This window comes from Cyprinodon tularosa, unplaced genomic scaffold, assembly GCF_016077235.1.
Source record: "Cyprinodon tularosa strain WSP-4 unplaced genomic scaffold, ASM1607723v1 ctg587, whole genome shotgun sequence".
Classification (NCBI taxonomy): Eukaryota; Metazoa; Chordata; class Actinopteri; order Cyprinodontiformes; family Cyprinodontidae; genus Cyprinodon; species Cyprinodon tularosa.
Window position 1 is genome coordinate 609,204 of NW_024039326.1, and position 17,102 is coordinate 626,305.

The following is a 17,102-nucleotide window of genomic DNA, read 5'->3' on the forward strand; positions in this document are numbered from 1 at the left end:
GCAGAGAAAGGGAAACCGAGAAGTTTCGCGTGGCGGTGAGCGTTCCGCCTGGAACTCGGGTGAAGTTCCTCCTGACCTACGAGGAGCTGTTGCCTCGTCGACTCGGCCGCTACGAGCTCAGCTTAGGTCTGAGACCGGGGCAAGCCGTGCAGAACCTCACGTTAGACGTAAGCATCCACGAGAGGACGGGCATCAGCTTCGTCCGAGTTTTACCTCTAAAGACCAGCCGACTGCTGTCAAACACAGCACAGGGTGAGTTGGCAGCAAATATAACTAGGAGGTCCATTAATAAAAGACTTTGCTTCAGGTTAACTGTCTTTAAAGGAATGAAAAGCAAAGTTCTTAACATTTCAGACATATCAAAAGACAAAAACTTTATTAATGCCCTGGTTTAAATAAAGAAAAATCACATTGCAATAAATGAATAAATACATCCAACAGGTTTGGTTCTATTAAAGGAAGGCTCTGTGTCGACACCTTGGAGCTTTCTCTCTCCGGTTCTTTTCCTGAAAAGAAATCACTCAAGACAAATTCTTTAAATACCACTTCATAACGTATATGTACTGAATAACCAGGAGATATGACAACAGGTTTTGTTATAAATTGTAATCTTACTCAGATCAGAGAAGTTGTTTAGAGTTACAGAAGGCAGCTGCTCACCAACCAGGCTAACTGCTCGGGAAGTGGCCCCGATTAACAGTTAAAAAGGTATTTTATACAACTCCATTCGGCCATATTGTCACATCATTACATCACACACGTTTGCAGATGAGGAGACATCCATGGCTCCAGCCATATCCCAATATTACACTTTGTTCTTAGCAGAAGGACACCGCTCTCATTCCATTCTCAAATCTTTGCCATGGACAAAATTATTAAGATTATAACTGTATATCCAGACAGAGGAACTGGCCTAATTAGATAAACTACTGGGGAAAATATGAGTTCTGAAACACAAAAGGCAGCTAATATTAAGGTGTGATAAACTCATACATCCTCAGTGATAATTATCCCAACAGGTTCTTTGCTTTGGAGCATACGGATGTCATAATATTGGATTTATGGACAGAAATTAAGCCTGCTAAATGACATGTTGAATTTAATCAACCACTGAAAGTTAACTAGTTCCACTAAACTTTGTAAATTTAATGCAAAGAACAATATATATTTATTTTTCACCCAAAGATGAACACAAACAAATTAGGATCATTAAGTCAAGCATCATAGCTTTCAGTTTGCAGAAGTTAGGAGATGCTAATAAGAGTTAATTATGCTAGTTTAGTTCAGTTTAATATTAGTAAATTGCATGAGTGTTACTTGAGCTCATTGATACTAATCATGCTAACCAACTCAACTTCATTTTAAAATCAAATTTAAGTTAAATAAACAGGAAAATTCAAAGACAGCACTGCATATCATAGGACACTTCCTCCTCCACAGAAGAGCCAAATCATGCCGCAAAGCATCTTGGGAAATAACAGGAAGTCAGACAATACACTGGAAAAAATCTAAATCTACATAAGTAATTTTTTCTTAAAATTTGTGAATTTTTCTTGGTTTCAGGAGGCAAAAGAGACATTTTGCCAACGGAACAAGACAATTTACTCTTAAAATGAGAAATCGTAATTGCATTGTCTTATTACAAGTGCATATTATCTAATTATCTTATTTAAAGAGGAAAAATACTCATTCCATTGGCAAACTATCTAATTCACCTACTCAAATTAAGGGTATATACAGTTAATTTAAGAAATTTTTACTTATTTCTAGATCTTTTTTCCAGTGTATCAGTTTGGCTGAATACCTATTATGTTTATATTTTAAGTGCTTTCTATGTTGTAACTTATATGCTGCTGTTACTTTGGCCTAGTCTCTCACAGTTGGACTAACTCGGTTATTTAATGTAATGGTTTTGGTTCTGTTGAAGTTTTCTTTCTGATTTTTCATTGATTTCATTTCCATTTTTTGTATTTTCTGGTTGTATTTGAGTTTTTATCTATTTCTTGTTTACCCTCTGTTGCCCCCTTGTGTCAGTCTCCTTCCACAGCATCCACACCTGCTCCTCATCCGCTGATTAGCCCAGTTTTTGTTCACTCTCCCGTTCATAACCCCTTTGTGCAGTTTCTCATTGCTGGTTTCTCGTCATTCCTTGTTCCTTATGTGTTTCCCTCACATCTCCTGTTTTTTGGTTTTGCTGTATTTTGGATTTTATAGAGATTATAACTTTTTTTCCTGAGGTAAAAAAGGTTTTCCGCTTCAACTACACTTACTTCTGAGGGAGATGAAATATTTTCCTTCATGCTTATCCCTGTTGGGGTTGCGAGGGATGCTGGTGCTCCAGCTGTCAATGCGCGAGAGGTCGCCGGTCCATCGCAGGGCAACACAGAAACAATCATTCACGCACACACTCACATCTAAGAAGAATTTAGTGAAGCCAACTGACCCAACAGTCATGTTTTTGGACTTTGGGAGGAAACCCACACATGCTCGGGGAAAACATGCTAGCTCCATGCAGAAAGACCATGGGCCGGGAATCAAACCCAGAACCTTCTTGCTGCAAGGCAGCAGTGCTTCCCACTACACCACTAAGTAGATAGGGATGAAATATATCATTAAAAATAAAAGCAAAAACTATAATTAATGGAGTAGACATGTCTGTTATCTTTAACAATCTAGGTATTTAGGGTTTAACAGGCCTTATTATCAATGATGATTCTTACTAATAAATCGTTTAATTTTTTTGGTTTTATAATTTTTCTGTATGTTCATTACTTCAGCAAAGGGAAACTTTTTTCTGACCCTAAACTATAAAATTCACACATTTTGTTGTTAATAAAATCAAAATTAGACCAACATAAAGATTTTTACCTCAGTGCTGATAATTTGTCAGTTTTCCTTCTATTGCTCACTGATTAATGCAGATAAATTATCTATCAATAATTATATTATATACATATAACTAAATATTGATTGTATACCAATATAATCTATGGTATTAAATTATTTAATTAGGCTAATCAAACTGCTTTCCCACAGGTGACCCAGCATCCCCTCCCTTCACTCGGGTCGAGCAGAGCGATCGCTGTGCTAGGATTCACTACAGCCCAACTTTACAGCAGCAAAACAGTGGATCCTCCAAGGGCTTAAATGCAGACTTCATTGTTCAGTATGACGTGGATCTCACAGACCCTATGGGCGACGTTCAGGTCCGGATCTTTCCTCTCCTGGCTTTTCAATGTCACCCAAATCTCACTGAATCACTAACATTTCACCTCTGTTAGGTGTATGATGGCTACTTTGTGCATTATTTTGCACCAAGGGGGCTTCCAGTGGTTCCAAAGGACATTATATTTGTCATTGACATCAGTGGCTCTATGATAGGCACCAAGATAAAGCAGGTAAAGAGGAGAGCACATATGGAAAGATCTACAATGGTCTAACTTGCTAAAGTTTCCTAGTTTCTTTTGTTTCAGATAACAATTATTCAATAACACCATTGGTTTCCTGTCAGTAGACAAAGCAGGCAATGAATACCATCCTTGGAGACCTTAGAGAAGGAGACCACTTTAACATCATCACCTTCTCAGACAAGGTTCACACCTGGAAGAAAGGCCGAACAGTGCGAGCAACTCGGCAGAACGTACGAGAGGCCAAGGAGTTTGTGAGGAGAATTATCGCAGAAGGATGTGAGTCAATATCGGATCTTTTGCGATGAATGTTCTTTTGCTTTGTAAAACTGATTGTCTTATTGTCCACGGTGTCATATTAGGGACCAACATCAACGCGGCTCTGCTGTCAGCAGCCCAGCTTGTTAACCCTTCATCCTCCACGCCGTCCAGCCGTCTTGCTTCCCAGCGGGTCCCGCTGGTTATCTTTCTGACAGACGGTGAAGCAACCACGGGGGTAACGTCCGGTGATACCATCCTTAACAACGCCAAGAAGGCATTGGGCTCAGCTACTCTGTTTGGCATTGCCTTCGGCGATGACGCTGACTTCCTTCTTCTTAAACGCCTGGCTCTGGAAAACCGAGGTGTGGCCAGGATGGTGTATGAGGAAGCAGATGCAGCTCTGCAGCTCAAGGGCTTCTACGATGAAGTGGCCAGTCCTTTACTATCCGATGTCCAGCTTTCCTACATGGACGATCAAGCGTTTGATGTCACCTGCTCCCTGTTCCCAAACTACTTCCAAGGTTCGGAGTTAGTCGTGGCGGGGAAGGTCAAACCTGGAGTAAAAGACTTTAAAGTTTCAGTCACAGCAACTGATTCAAAGCAGAACATAAACCTAGAGGATAACGTGCTTGTTTCCAGTACAAAGGAAAACGGAAGTACTGTTTTTTTAAGTTGTTCTGAAGAGTTGAAAGGGGTGTCTAATTTTGTGAGTCGTCTCTGGGCATATTTCACCATCAAAGAGCTGCTGCTGGCCAAACTCAATACAACTGACCCTGCAGCCCAACGCTTACTGGCAGACAAAGCCGTTAATCTCTCCCTTAAATATAACTTTGTTACCCCAGTCACTTCTTTGGTCGTTGTCAAACCAGATGCAGATGAAGCAGCTCAGGCTCTGACCACTATGAAACCTGCAACTACTGACACTACCGCCACCACAGCAGCAACAACAGTGGTCCCCATCAAAACATTTTCTGCCAGAGCTCTTAAAAAGCCCAGCCTACCCACCGACCACAGGGCTAAGGTATCCAAACCAGATCCACCTCAACCACCACCATATAAAGAGAAAAGTAAAACAAAGTCTTTGCCCACAGCTTTTGGTAAAACTGCAGTTTCACCGACCAAAAAAACAACTATCAACACAACTCCCAGTCCTTACAAAACCGCCCCAGCTCCCCTTTCCATAAAAAAGCTTGATGCGTCCCAGAATAACACTAAAACACCCATTCTGCCTTCTTTGTCTGCAAAGATACCCACCTCGCTTTTACATGCTATAAAAACAGCACAGCCTCCTGCACCTGGAAAAACATCCACACCGATGCCCAATGCCGTGAAAATAACCACCATTTCAACAACACCAGTTATGCAGACATTTGACACCAGCACTTCACCTCACTTCGGTTCATCCAAAACTGGCCCTGCACCTCCAGCAAGAAGAATCTCCCCCCAGGAGCCTAGCGGTAGGAAGACAGTCGTCCCTTCTCTCAGAGAGACAGGGCCATCCTCGGAGGTGGAGAACCAAAGCAGATCAACCTCAGATCTTCATCAGTCTGAAACTACTACAGCAATTCCACTAAGCCCTCCCACCCCAGCCTCTGCCTTAGTTGTGCGACACAACAGTTCAGATGTGGATGTTGACACTGATCTGGGCATTGCCACCTTGGTTTTGGGTACCTTTGCTCCCATGCCTGGTGTTACCAATGGACCTGGACTGTGGGAAGCAACTGGCTTTCTGGGTAAGTAACACATTAGATGTGTTTCTGTCAGCGCTTTTCTTGTGTGGATTTTTCTATTTGTGGCATTTGAAGAGCTTGATGGGAAAAGCAACATTTGAAACCACTTACAACAATTCACAAAACCTTTTCAAAATACAAAATCTGCTAAAGATGATATGGAAATTAGCCTCGTGAGATCATCTTGATCTCGTGAGCTTTCAAGGTTTCACTCGCAGATCAGTCTGGAGACTCTCCGTTGAAGAAAATTTGGAGCCGTTCACCAAACGAACGTCCAATCAGCGTTGGCTTTGAGGCGGGTTGAGGTGTGACGCAACGAGAAGCGCGACAGTTCAGTCTAAAGAACATGGCGGCTTCAGCCGATGAAACTAGCGTTAGCGTGGCTATCGAGCAAGTTTTATCGGAATTACAGAGTATTTCTTCACTGAAAGAAGAGCAAAACACTGCTCTGGAGGCTTTTCTCAGAGGAAAAGATGTTTTTGCTCTTCTCCCAACTGATTTCGGCAAGAGTTTTATCTATCAATTGGCTCCTCTTCGTCGTCGCTCTGTTACGTCATATGCTTCGTTGATCTGATTGGTTTATTTGGCCCGTCTATCACCAACTTAGGCCAATCAGCTAACCAGTATTTTCGCCCCCTCCCAAAATTACTTCTACAGAAGTTTTCCAGATGGATACGCGGAGTCAAGTTATATGGAAACCTGTTTAGTGAGCATTAATTTCATATGGATGATCAGCTGTTTCTGTTGCCGGTTTCCTGAATGCAAGCCTTAAAGTTATCCTTCTGTCTCTTAACAAGAGAGTTGTTTGCTGTCAAGTCAATGAATTGATGCAATCAGCTAATTTTCCAGGGATGGACAACTTTGAACTAATCTGACTGTATGATCAGGCTGAATTGTCCCTGTAATGCCTTGAAATGATGTGTTGTGAATTGGCGCAAAATAAATAAGCTGAATTTAACATCTCCAGAGAGCATGTACGATTGCTGTACTGTAATAGCTTACATCATCCAGTTAGTACAACTTGCCCTTTTGCAAGACATTCATTAAAGCCACGCATACACTGAGATATTTTTCAATCGTTGCACGTAGCTAAAATCCAAACTGTATGACGAAACCGCAGGGTTTAAAAGTTCACAGGTCAAGTTCTCAGTTAATGTTCTCACAATGTGCGACCCTACGCTCTGATGCGTTCTACCTGCTCACACTGCATGTCCAAAAACCAAAAAGTCGGACTCAGCGCCAAGAGATGGCGCTGGTCTGACTTGTCTATCTGGAAGGGTTGGAGTAGAAGAAGAACTCCCAAGTTTGCACATACGCAGTGCTTGATATTCTGCTTCAACAGCAGGATTTCCTCACGAACACCTGAAGGTGGCCGACTTCAATCATGTTTGATTTTCTCTCGACCTTAGGATTTCTGATCAGGGGGTGGTCGCAAGCTAATCGCCCCTCGTTACTTCCTGTACACTACAAGACGCAGGACGCACAATCAGGCTGAAAGTCGGCCAGATGGAAAAAATTCTCGTACGACTGGAGAATTGGCCCAAAAAGGGCAAAAAATCGTACAGTGTATGCCCGGCTTAAAACCTTCGTCCATTACTGATCTGTGGGCTATGCTAGCTAGCTACCTCTATTTCCTGTTTATTACGGCCAAGCATAACATCAGTGTATGATGATTGGGGTGGGTATTGGCAGAGAAGTCATTAATTGATTCAAATCACGATTCACATGCCACGATGCGATTCTATCACGATACATCATGATACTTGAAATATTGCGATGCATTGCGATATTTTCACTGAAGAGTGTAAGAAAAAGATACAGCCCTTACCAGTGGCTGACTGGCTGGGTGTGATCTGGATCGTGTCTTCAATTGATACATAACTGAAAGCAACTGAATTCATACATAGCTGTATTTACTGAAACGACTTTTGGAGGTGTTGCCATGAAAACAAATACTGGACAGAAATATTACTATTACTGGCGTGGACACACTGACAAAAACATCTTAGGATTCATCAAACTTAAAATAACAAAATAAGGATAATCAGTGCCGCTTACATGGCCTCAGTGGTCCTTTAAACCAATGAAATGAAAATATTAGAATGTATATTTCCCCTTTTGGAAATTACGTGCGTCATATCAATTTCATTTTTACCTTCTTTGTTGTTAAAGCCAAAATGCATCCAAGCATCTTACTTGAAATGTGATGGAGCCGCGGGGCGAAATTTCAGTGTCCTCCATATTTTGTTTACGAATGACTCGTCTCAGTATCCCGCAGCCAGAAATGCTTGTGACTCAAAGCAGCGGGCGTCAACACATCTGCAGCGACATCTGCTGGACTGGAAGTTGTATTCCACTTGGTTTGGCTGATGTGCGCCAACCATTTAATGTATTTCTTGCCTTCAAGAATCGATGCAATAGATCACAAAAATTAGAATCGCGATGCATCGTCATGAAGATTATTTTGCACACCCTTAATGACGATATTATGCTTTGCATCGCCACACCAGAAAGAAGCATCCCTAATTTTTACTTTCTTTTAACATTTTTTTTTAAGAATTTGCTCAAAATGGCTGGCTAATTTTTAAATGAATTATGGTTTCTCTCTCTCTCTTAGATGTCTCTACTTCCATTCAGAGCGAAGAAGGTAAATCTGAATTCCCTTCAAATCCTTTATAAGTTTTGAGATTTTTACCTAGTAAAACTGGTAACAGAACAGAAATGAGACTCTAATCTAAAATCACTTATATCTGGTACTGATCTAGTTTCCGAAACTCCTTTGTAAAATTTGATATTTTCTTCTGTTTAGATCTAAACCTTTTAAAAGGTATGTTGAACAGACAAGCCTTCATTAAAGCGAAGCATCATCAAATGAGTAACAGAACATATCAGTTTGACTTCTAATCCCTTCTTCCTTTTGTTAGATTATGATGCAACATATAATTATGACTATGACATCAGCTACGATACTTGTAAGTGTGCTTTTTAATTGGGGGGAATAAATATCTGCAGTTAAAAAAACGTCATAGTTTAAAGCGTCCTTCCTTTTTTCTCAGGGGACGGCAGCAGCGATTCATTTGGTGAGTGCTTTCTTTTAAAATGTGGGAATCCTGTTATTTCTAGCGGTGTGATCTGCAGTACATGTCTAGTCCTAATGTTGGCTTCAGGGCTTCAGGAAGACTGTCCTTTAGTTGAATGTCTTGTCCTTTTAGAACCTCAATCCAGGCTGAACTCTGTGAAGCTCTTCTCCTCATCAGGTCAGGACTTTTTTCTTGTTGTTTTTAAATCAAAAGCCATCAGACTTCCCTGTCTCTGTTGAACTTCTGCTTTGTTTGCTATAGTTGATGGAGATCCTCATTTTGTGGTCCAGCTTCCAAAGTTGAACCAGAACCTGTGTTTCACCGTGGACGGCAGAGCCAATGATGTTCTCAGACTTTTGGAGGATCCAGAGCGAGGTTTAGAAAACAAAATAAAATAAAAAAAATCCCCATTTATTCTTAGAATAAGACACATTTCAGGAGATTTTCCTCTAATCTGAGGTATGTCACTCTTTAAGGAATCATAGTGGATGGTCACCTGATGGGGGCTCCCCCAAAGCCCGGAGCAGAAGGCCGTTCGAGAACGTACTTTGACCGGCTCAGCATCTCATTGCCGGCAGGTCGTTCTGCTGACATCATGATCACCTTGTCACTGGATGGTGTGGTTGTGGATGGCGAAGGAAGGGAGATCCTGCCTGTTAATCAGCAGGGATCTGTGACGAGGCAGGGTGTGACGGTGACCATGGATAACCATCAGAGCTGCTGGATCGAGCTGGTTAAAGGTGTGAGGTTCCTGGTTCTGTTCCATCACTACAAACACCCCAACTACCTGCAGATGGCTCACCTGGGCTTTTACATCACAGACGGAAGGGGTCTGTCAGGGTTAACCCAAGGCCTGCTGGGTAAGCTACCTGATGTTTTTGTCTGAAAAATGTTTCCCCTAAAGAAAATATTCACATTCCTACTAAATTTTCCAATAAATGATTGTTAGAGGTAGATAGAGAGTACAGAAAAATTATTATGCAAATATGTTTTTTATATATGTATGTACGTATCCTTTATTTAATCAGGAGAATAGTCTAGAAATCTTTTTTTCCAACAGTAATGGGCAAGACAGCTGGTTCAAACATACAAAAATCCAAAAAATTAGACAACAAAAAAAGAGAACCAAAAAGAAAAGAAAAACAACTGATAAAAATGGTATAATTAACAATAAGGGCAGTTGCAGGAACCAGATGAGCTGTTAAGTAAAAAGTAGTCATCCAAACTTACTTGGTAAAGATGCTATTCAACTAGTGATTTTTATGGAGTAAATTGTGTTCAATTATCTTTGCAACCAATCAACTGTTTTTTTAAATAGAAATGTAAAAAAAAAAATCAATTAAGGTTTATTAAGGTAAATTAAGGTTTTTCAAAGGAAGATAGGAAACTTTGAGAAAAATTTAATTACAGTAAGGTTATGAGATAGGGCTGGGCGATATAGAAAAAAAGCTTATCGATAAAAAAAAATGCATATTGATCGATATCGATAATTATTGAAAAGATTTGAAACCATATTTTATGTGCAGCTCTGCCTGGACTTTTTATGATATTGCTAAATGATTTAATTTTAGTAAAGAACACAAACACAGACTTCCAATTAAATATTTATTTAACCAACTTTTTTAACCATAACAGAATTGTTTTAAAGAAAAATAACTTAAAAGACCTGAGTTAAGTTATTACATACTGACAAAGAATAAACTAAAGTGACCAGAAAAGTGACCAAAATAAATATACCAATAAATAAATAGAATACCCTATTTGGGTGGGAATAGTACACCACCAGCTTGTGGTAATTAAAAGATTGTAGGACTCTAGGCTACCATGTAAACTCCACTCAACAAGAACAAAAACCCAAATCAACTCACCCTTTAGCCTAGCATTTCTATGGGGTATTTTTTCTCTCCCCTATTCTTCTAGAGGTGCTGCTGGAACCTCGTTATGGTTCAGCTTAGCTTCCTGCTTTAACCTGAGTTATTACTTTGAAGTTTCGGCCCCTCAGCATTTTTCTCTCAATTGCTAGAACTACGTGGGAAACTTCCCAGAACTGAATATATATATATTAGGGATGCACGATATAATCGGCCCCCTATCGGTATCGGCCTTAAAACTGAATATCGGACATCGGCCACCCCACCGATATTTAACGCAATATTTGATCAGCTTCTGAGTTTCTAAAGTCTAAAAAATTAAAATAAAAATACTACTTCTTCTTCTTTCTCAAAAACTTCTTTTTTACAGACTTAAAAACTTCTAAAGACGAGGGAAAAAATATTGATACATTAAAATATCACAATATCTTCATATGCTGATATATTGCCATTTAAAAACACCATATCAATCTCTTTTACTAATGAAATATTGCTATATGTCATCGTTATGCTACGAAATCCCCCGAAAATTCACGAAATTTTGCCATATTTTTATATGTTGATATATTGACGCGGTATCGATCTATTTTACTAACAAAATCTCACAAGAATTTGCAAAATATCACGAGAGTTTGTAACAGAACGATGAAATTTCACGAGATTTTGAAAGTAAAATAGATCGATACTGCGTTTTTAAAAATCTATTTGATATCAGCATATGAAAATATATTTGAGTATATTATTTTTCAAAGTGTCAGAAATGGATAACAAAGCTGCTATTTTCAATGACTACTTATTTTTGTCCAGCTTTAACATCGGTATCGATATCGGTTATCGGCTACATGAGTTTTAAAATATCGGATATCGCCCAAAATCCCAATATCGTGCATCCCTAATATATATATATTATTATTATTACCGGTATTATTTATTTATTTTTCATTTTTTTCCCAAAATTCCCGAAGATTCCTCGGAGGAGAGCCGTGCCGAGGCCTAAACAGCTCGTACTCCTGCGGGTGTGAGCGGCTGAGATGATAAAAAAAAAATGGTTGTGTTATCAGACTGGTTTTCACTGGTTCCCGACACATTTTCCAGATGACTGTGGTTTGTTTTTTGTCTGACTTGCCATGACCGAAATACTGCCAAACTGGCGAACTACAAAAACCCTTCTTTGGAACAATTTCCTCCGCCTCTCCTTGCTGCGACATCTTCATGTGCTCTGTGTTGTGATTTGAGAGGGCGGCGCTTTGTGACGGCGTGCCTGGGTCCGCGATTGTGATTGGTTGGGAGGAAGTAGTGACTAGCATAAATCTATATGATAGGCTACAATGAGAAGGAAGGAAAACTGCGTTTCTTTATCGAAATTTTATCGACTCTCTTTTTTTCTATTGCGCCACACGTCTATCGATCGATATATATCGTTATTGAATTATCGCTCAGCCCTACTATGAGAGTAACTTTGCTATTTTCTTAGAATTTGAATTTCTTTTTTCAAATCAATTTTTTTTCAAAACTAATTTTTTAATTATATTTTTTCAAATTATATTCTTTTCAAATGCTGTTTTTTAATATGTTTTTACAGAATTTTTTATTTTTATTTTATCACATTTCTGTTTTTCAGATTTAGTTTTGTATTTTTGTCAAATTACGTTTTCCAGATCATTCCGTAAAAGTTTAAAAAACAATCCACTGGACCTGGTTTCCAAGATTCGAAGACGTTTCGCTCCCCCTCCAGGAAGCTTTCTCAATTCAAATGTCCGCAGTGAGTTTGAGTCTTTTTATAGACAAGGCCTTGTATCGCTTGGAAACATGCAAATTGAAACCGACGGGTCTTAAATTGAAACGTAGATGGTTCCTATAATCTGCAAGTTTCCTAAGCAATTTCTCACACTCACGCGTTATTCCGGGGGTGTCTTTCCCAAAATGGAGTGCAATATACTGATGAAGATTCTCAGTCATCCAGGTCATTCTGGTCCTCCAAAGAATGTCCTCTGTCCATAAGGTGTAGATGTACCGCAGAGTCTTGTACAGAGGAGTATATAAAGCCTGGAACTCAACTCTATTTCTGACATTTTCAATTGTCATTTTCAATAGCTTCCTGGATGGGAAGAGAAACGTCTTCAAACTTGGAAACAAAGTCCAGAAGATTGTTTATTTATACGGCACCAAATCACAATACGTCATCCAATGGCACTTTACTGAGACAGTAAAGTCAGATTGGTTCAAAGTTTTTGTCAAGAAAAACCAGTTGATTTTATCCAATCATTGGTTTTGCAGAATTCACTCTTCCTGGATGAACATGTAGGGATAATTGTTATTCACTTGCATTCTGTCATTGACTCTACAGCAATCCCGCACACCAAGCAAGCATGCGGCGACAGTCAGTAAAAAAATAAGGCAATTGTTTTTGGCATCTATCTCTACATTTAGCTTCATTAAATGTAATCGATGTAATTCTCTGGCTGTATATACCGACAGGATTATTTGGTGAAGGGTTTTGTTTCTATTTATATTCAGGTGAACTTAGTTTGTTTGGAAATTGGAGTTTGGTTTGATGTTAACTAGTCTATTTTTGTGTGTATTTGGTTGATTTATTGCCAAAAAATGTCTGAAATTGAGTGAAATAAATTCCTTTTAACTTCATTTCGTTCATAACATGAAACTATTTTGTTAAAATAACAAAATATAATTAAGTAGAAGCAAAAACAGTTCCATTATTTGTTTCAGTAAGAAAACTATGTAACACCAGAGCTCCATCAGAGCGAGCAGCCTTCTGCCGAGGTCGACTATAGATTCCAGGGTATAGAAGCAGAAACACAAAAGGAACATAGAGGCCATGTTCTATAAATACTTTCTACATCAGAAAGGCTAACGGTAAGCTAACTCCACAGGTGGCTCTGTCTGGGAAGGAAACAGTTAATCAGTTTTCTGAGCCAGTTTTCATGTTAAAGGATGAAAAAGAGAACATCCAATCAGGGGCGTAGCTAGATTGGGGGCCAGGGGTGGCTATGGCTACCCTTAGCCAATCACTGGCCACCCCTATTATTTTTTCCCTCTAATACAGATGGTGGCAGCAGTAATACTCTGAAGGGGAATGTTCACACTTATTAAACGTTTACATTTTTCACATATTAACAACTACTTGACAATAAATGCTGGTTAATTATGCACGTCAATATACAAACATTAAAGATGATAAATACAGAATTCATGCCATTTTCAGAACTAAATTTTGAATTATTTTGGGGTAAAGATAAAAAGATGTGCCTCTCCAAGTCAACAGAGTCTTCAGTGAAATCATAGATAAATAACTACTTTAATAATAACTTAAAAATTCATTTAATGTGGATGTTAGTTGATTTAAATATTTATTTACAGAATGATTATTGATAAAAGTAGGTAATGACAATGTAAAATATGTTCAACCCAGAACTTAAACCTAAAAGAATTTTGTCAACTATACCTCTTATTTACACAGCATAGATGTTTAAATATATCCAAAGGCTGCAGGAAAGTATCGTTTGTCTTTATTTAGAAAATATGGATGTTGTGCTCGTTCCTGTTGGAACCCTGAGGTTCTGGTGCCTTTCGGCCACCCCTCAATGTGCATTGGTTATTGACTGGCCACCCCTATTAGGATTTACTGGCTACGCCTCTGCATCCAATTAGTCCCAGTTTAGGCTGAGTCCATAGATATGTCTAGGAGAGAAACAGGACGAAACACTGGAAAACAGGCCCAACATTTTTTATCACCCTAGACAAAAGCATAGAGCTGGATAATTTTATCTACATTTTAAATGAGTACATTTCATAATTATTGGCATCGTCAATAAAGACAAGATAAAGCCTTGAAATATTTTTTATTTACGTGGCGTTATCTGATTGTACTTTTCATACTTTTGCATGGCTGTGAAAAAGTACTTTCTTACTGGTTATCTTTGAGCAAAAAGGCATTTCTCTTTATGGGCCAGCAGTGTGAGATTTAAGAGCGGAGCAGTGTTGTCATGTTGGCAGAAGGATAAATATCTACAGCAGCTGTGTTGTTTAGTGTCCCACAAGTGGTTTTACAGAAAGATGGATTTAATTTCAACATTATTCTCCCCAGTGACTACACTGCTCTAAATATTTCAGTGTTAGATCATGCCACTGTGATAATCTTCTTATCTTTACACAGATTAAAGTGTGGCGAACACTTCAAGTCTGGTTTCATAAGCCTCTTCTGTTTCTATCTTTATCGAGAAAATCTGGTGACTGATTAGTTCATACTTTAAAATAAAATCTGTTTGTTGATGTGATCTTGCAGATCTTTAGCTGTTTCTGTGGAAAAATGCACACAAACAGCAATTTCATGGAAACTAAACACCAAGCCTTTTTAATGCTACACATGAAAAAGTAAATCCTTTAGTTTAATCTAACTAACCTACCTGTTAAAAGAGAATCTTAAAAATATCTTAATTTTGCTGAAAGTTACTTGACATGTTTTGTTTTTTAAATTGGAACATGATTATTTACAGATCGGTCAAGTAACAGAGTACAAATACTTCATTGCCTGACATTGGTAGAAATGTTGGCTATCTATTTTACTGGAGTCATTATTTCTAGACAGTTTTTTTTTTACTTCTACTCCTTATGTTTAAAATAGACTTGTTTTGTTTAATTTCAGCCGGAGGTTTCAAATACATTGAATGTTAGCCTCCCCTCTATGGGGCGCCGTTTGTAAAGTTAAGCGGTCAAAATCAGGAGCAATATTTATGGTAATTTAGCACTTTTTAAGAGAAAAATAAGGAGTTTATTATTTTCCAAGTCATTTTTTGCACTATGTCATTAATTTATTCATTTGTAAAAAATATTACTTTGTTTAATATTTAGTTTTAGGCTAAATATTTAGTTTGCAAATTAAATATTTTGTTTGCTATATAAACATTTAGCTCTAAACTAAATATTTAGTTTGCAAATTAAATATTTAGTTTGTTAAATAAATATTTAGCTCTAAACCAAATATTTAGTTTGCAAATTAAATATTTAGTTTGTTAGCTAAATGTTTAGCTCTATGTTAAATATTTAGTTGGAAAATTAAATATTTAGTTAGTTAAATAAATATTTTGCTCTAAAATAAATATTTAGTTTGCAAATTAAATATTTAGTTTGTTAGCTTAATGTTTAGCTCTATGTTAAATATTTAGTTTGCAAATTAAATATTTAGTTTGTTATATAAACATTTAGCTCTAAACTAAATTTTTAGTTTGAAAATTAAATATTTAGTTTGTTAAATAAATATTTTGCTCTAAACTAAATATTTAGTTTGCAAATTAAATATTTAGTTTGTTAGCTTAATGTTTAGCTCTATGTTAAATAATTAGTTTGCAAATTAAATATTTTGTTTGCTATATAAACATTTAGCTCTAAACTAAATATTTAGTTTGCAAATTAAATATTTAGTTTGTTATATAAACATTTAGCTCTAAACTAAATATTTAGTTTGCAAATTAAATATTTAGTTTGTTAGCTAAATGTTTGGCTCTATGTTAAATATTTAGTTTGAAAATTAAATATTTAGTTTGTTAAATAAATGTTTTGCTCTAAACTAAATATTTAGTTTGCAAATTAAATATTTTGTTTGTTAGCTAAATGTTTAGCTCTATGTTAAATATTTAGTTGGAAAATTAAATATTTAGTTTGTTAAATAAATATTTTGCTCTAAACTAAATATTTAGTTTGCAAATTAAATATTTAGTTTGTTATATAAACATTTAGCTCTAAACTAAATATTTAGTTTGCAAATTAGATATTTAGTTTGTTAGGTAAATGTTTTGCTCTATGTTAAATATTTACTTTGAAAATTAAATATTTAGTATGTTAAATAAATGTTTAGCTCCAAATTACATATTTAATTAACAAACGAATATGCTAATTAACTCGACGATAAATATAAGTAAACTACTAAAGTAAATATTTATTTAAAAACCTAAATATTTGATTCGCAAACTAAATATTTATTTAACAAAGTAAGATTTTTATAAATGAATGAATAATATAGAGGAAAAATGACTTGGAAAATAATAACTCCCTTATTTTTCTATTCAAACGGGCTAAATAACCATAAATATTGCTCCTAATTTTTGACAGTGTAACTTTACAAACGGCGCCCCATACCTCTGGTAATAGGTAAAGATAATGCTTTCATATGACAGCTCAGTTTGCATTAACGCACATTTTCGTCTTTTTGCCGACACTATTCACTCTCAGAACCAGACCATGTAAAACCTAATTTTAAATAAAAAGCATCATATTTCCTACGTTTTTTAGCAGACTCTCGCACGCGTTCTTAATAGGCATTCCCTCTCAGGAGTGAGTACAGGGTTGTGTATATGCATTTTGTTTTTTAAAGTGGAGTGGGCAGGTCCTCCAGTATACCTTTAAATCTGGCAATGTTACCATTAGTTATAAAATTAAGAAAATTAAGAATAAGGAAGTTATCATCCAGAATTGTACAAAAAAGTTCCTTTATTAAGCTAGTTCAGTAAAGCTTCTGTTCTTAACATTTGTCCTGCATTACTTTTATACTTTTAAGTAGTTTTAAAAATGATAGTTTTACACTTTTACGTAAAAAATGTATTCTCTAGCTTCTACAAAAGTACTTTTAAACTGTAGGATTCATACATCTACTTGAGTAATAAGCATGAATACTTTTGATACCTCTGATTGGCTCAAAATCTTTACCGAAGTTTTCCCTCGTTTTGCTGTTTAGAGTTG

General features: G+C 37.0%; 1 protein-coding gene across 1 annotated transcript in view; it reads left to right on the forward strand.

The window, feature by feature from the left end:
- The window catches only part of itih6 (inter-alpha-trypsin inhibitor heavy chain family member 6), a 30,795-nt gene that overhangs the window by 12,018 nt on the left and 1,675 nt on the right, over window positions 1-17,102 (forward strand). The window contains exons 5-16 of the mRNA XM_038306625.1: window positions 5-252; window positions 3,037-3,206; window positions 3,282-3,398; window positions 3,515-3,686; window positions 3,770-5,401; window positions 8,016-8,045; window positions 8,208-8,225; window positions 8,323-8,370; window positions 8,455-8,478; window positions 8,611-8,655; window positions 8,740-8,853; window positions 8,955-9,338. Of these exons, the coding sequence (XP_038162553.1) occupies window positions 5-252; window positions 3,037-3,206; window positions 3,282-3,398; window positions 3,515-3,686; window positions 3,770-5,401; window positions 8,016-8,045; window positions 8,208-8,225; window positions 8,323-8,370; window positions 8,455-8,478; window positions 8,611-8,655; window positions 8,740-8,853; window positions 8,955-9,338 (3,002 nt within the window). The remainder of the gene's footprint in view (window positions 1-4; window positions 253-3,036; window positions 3,207-3,281; window positions 3,399-3,514; window positions 3,687-3,769; window positions 5,402-8,015; window positions 8,046-8,207; window positions 8,226-8,322; window positions 8,371-8,454; window positions 8,479-8,610; window positions 8,656-8,739; window positions 8,854-8,954; window positions 9,339-17,102) is intronic.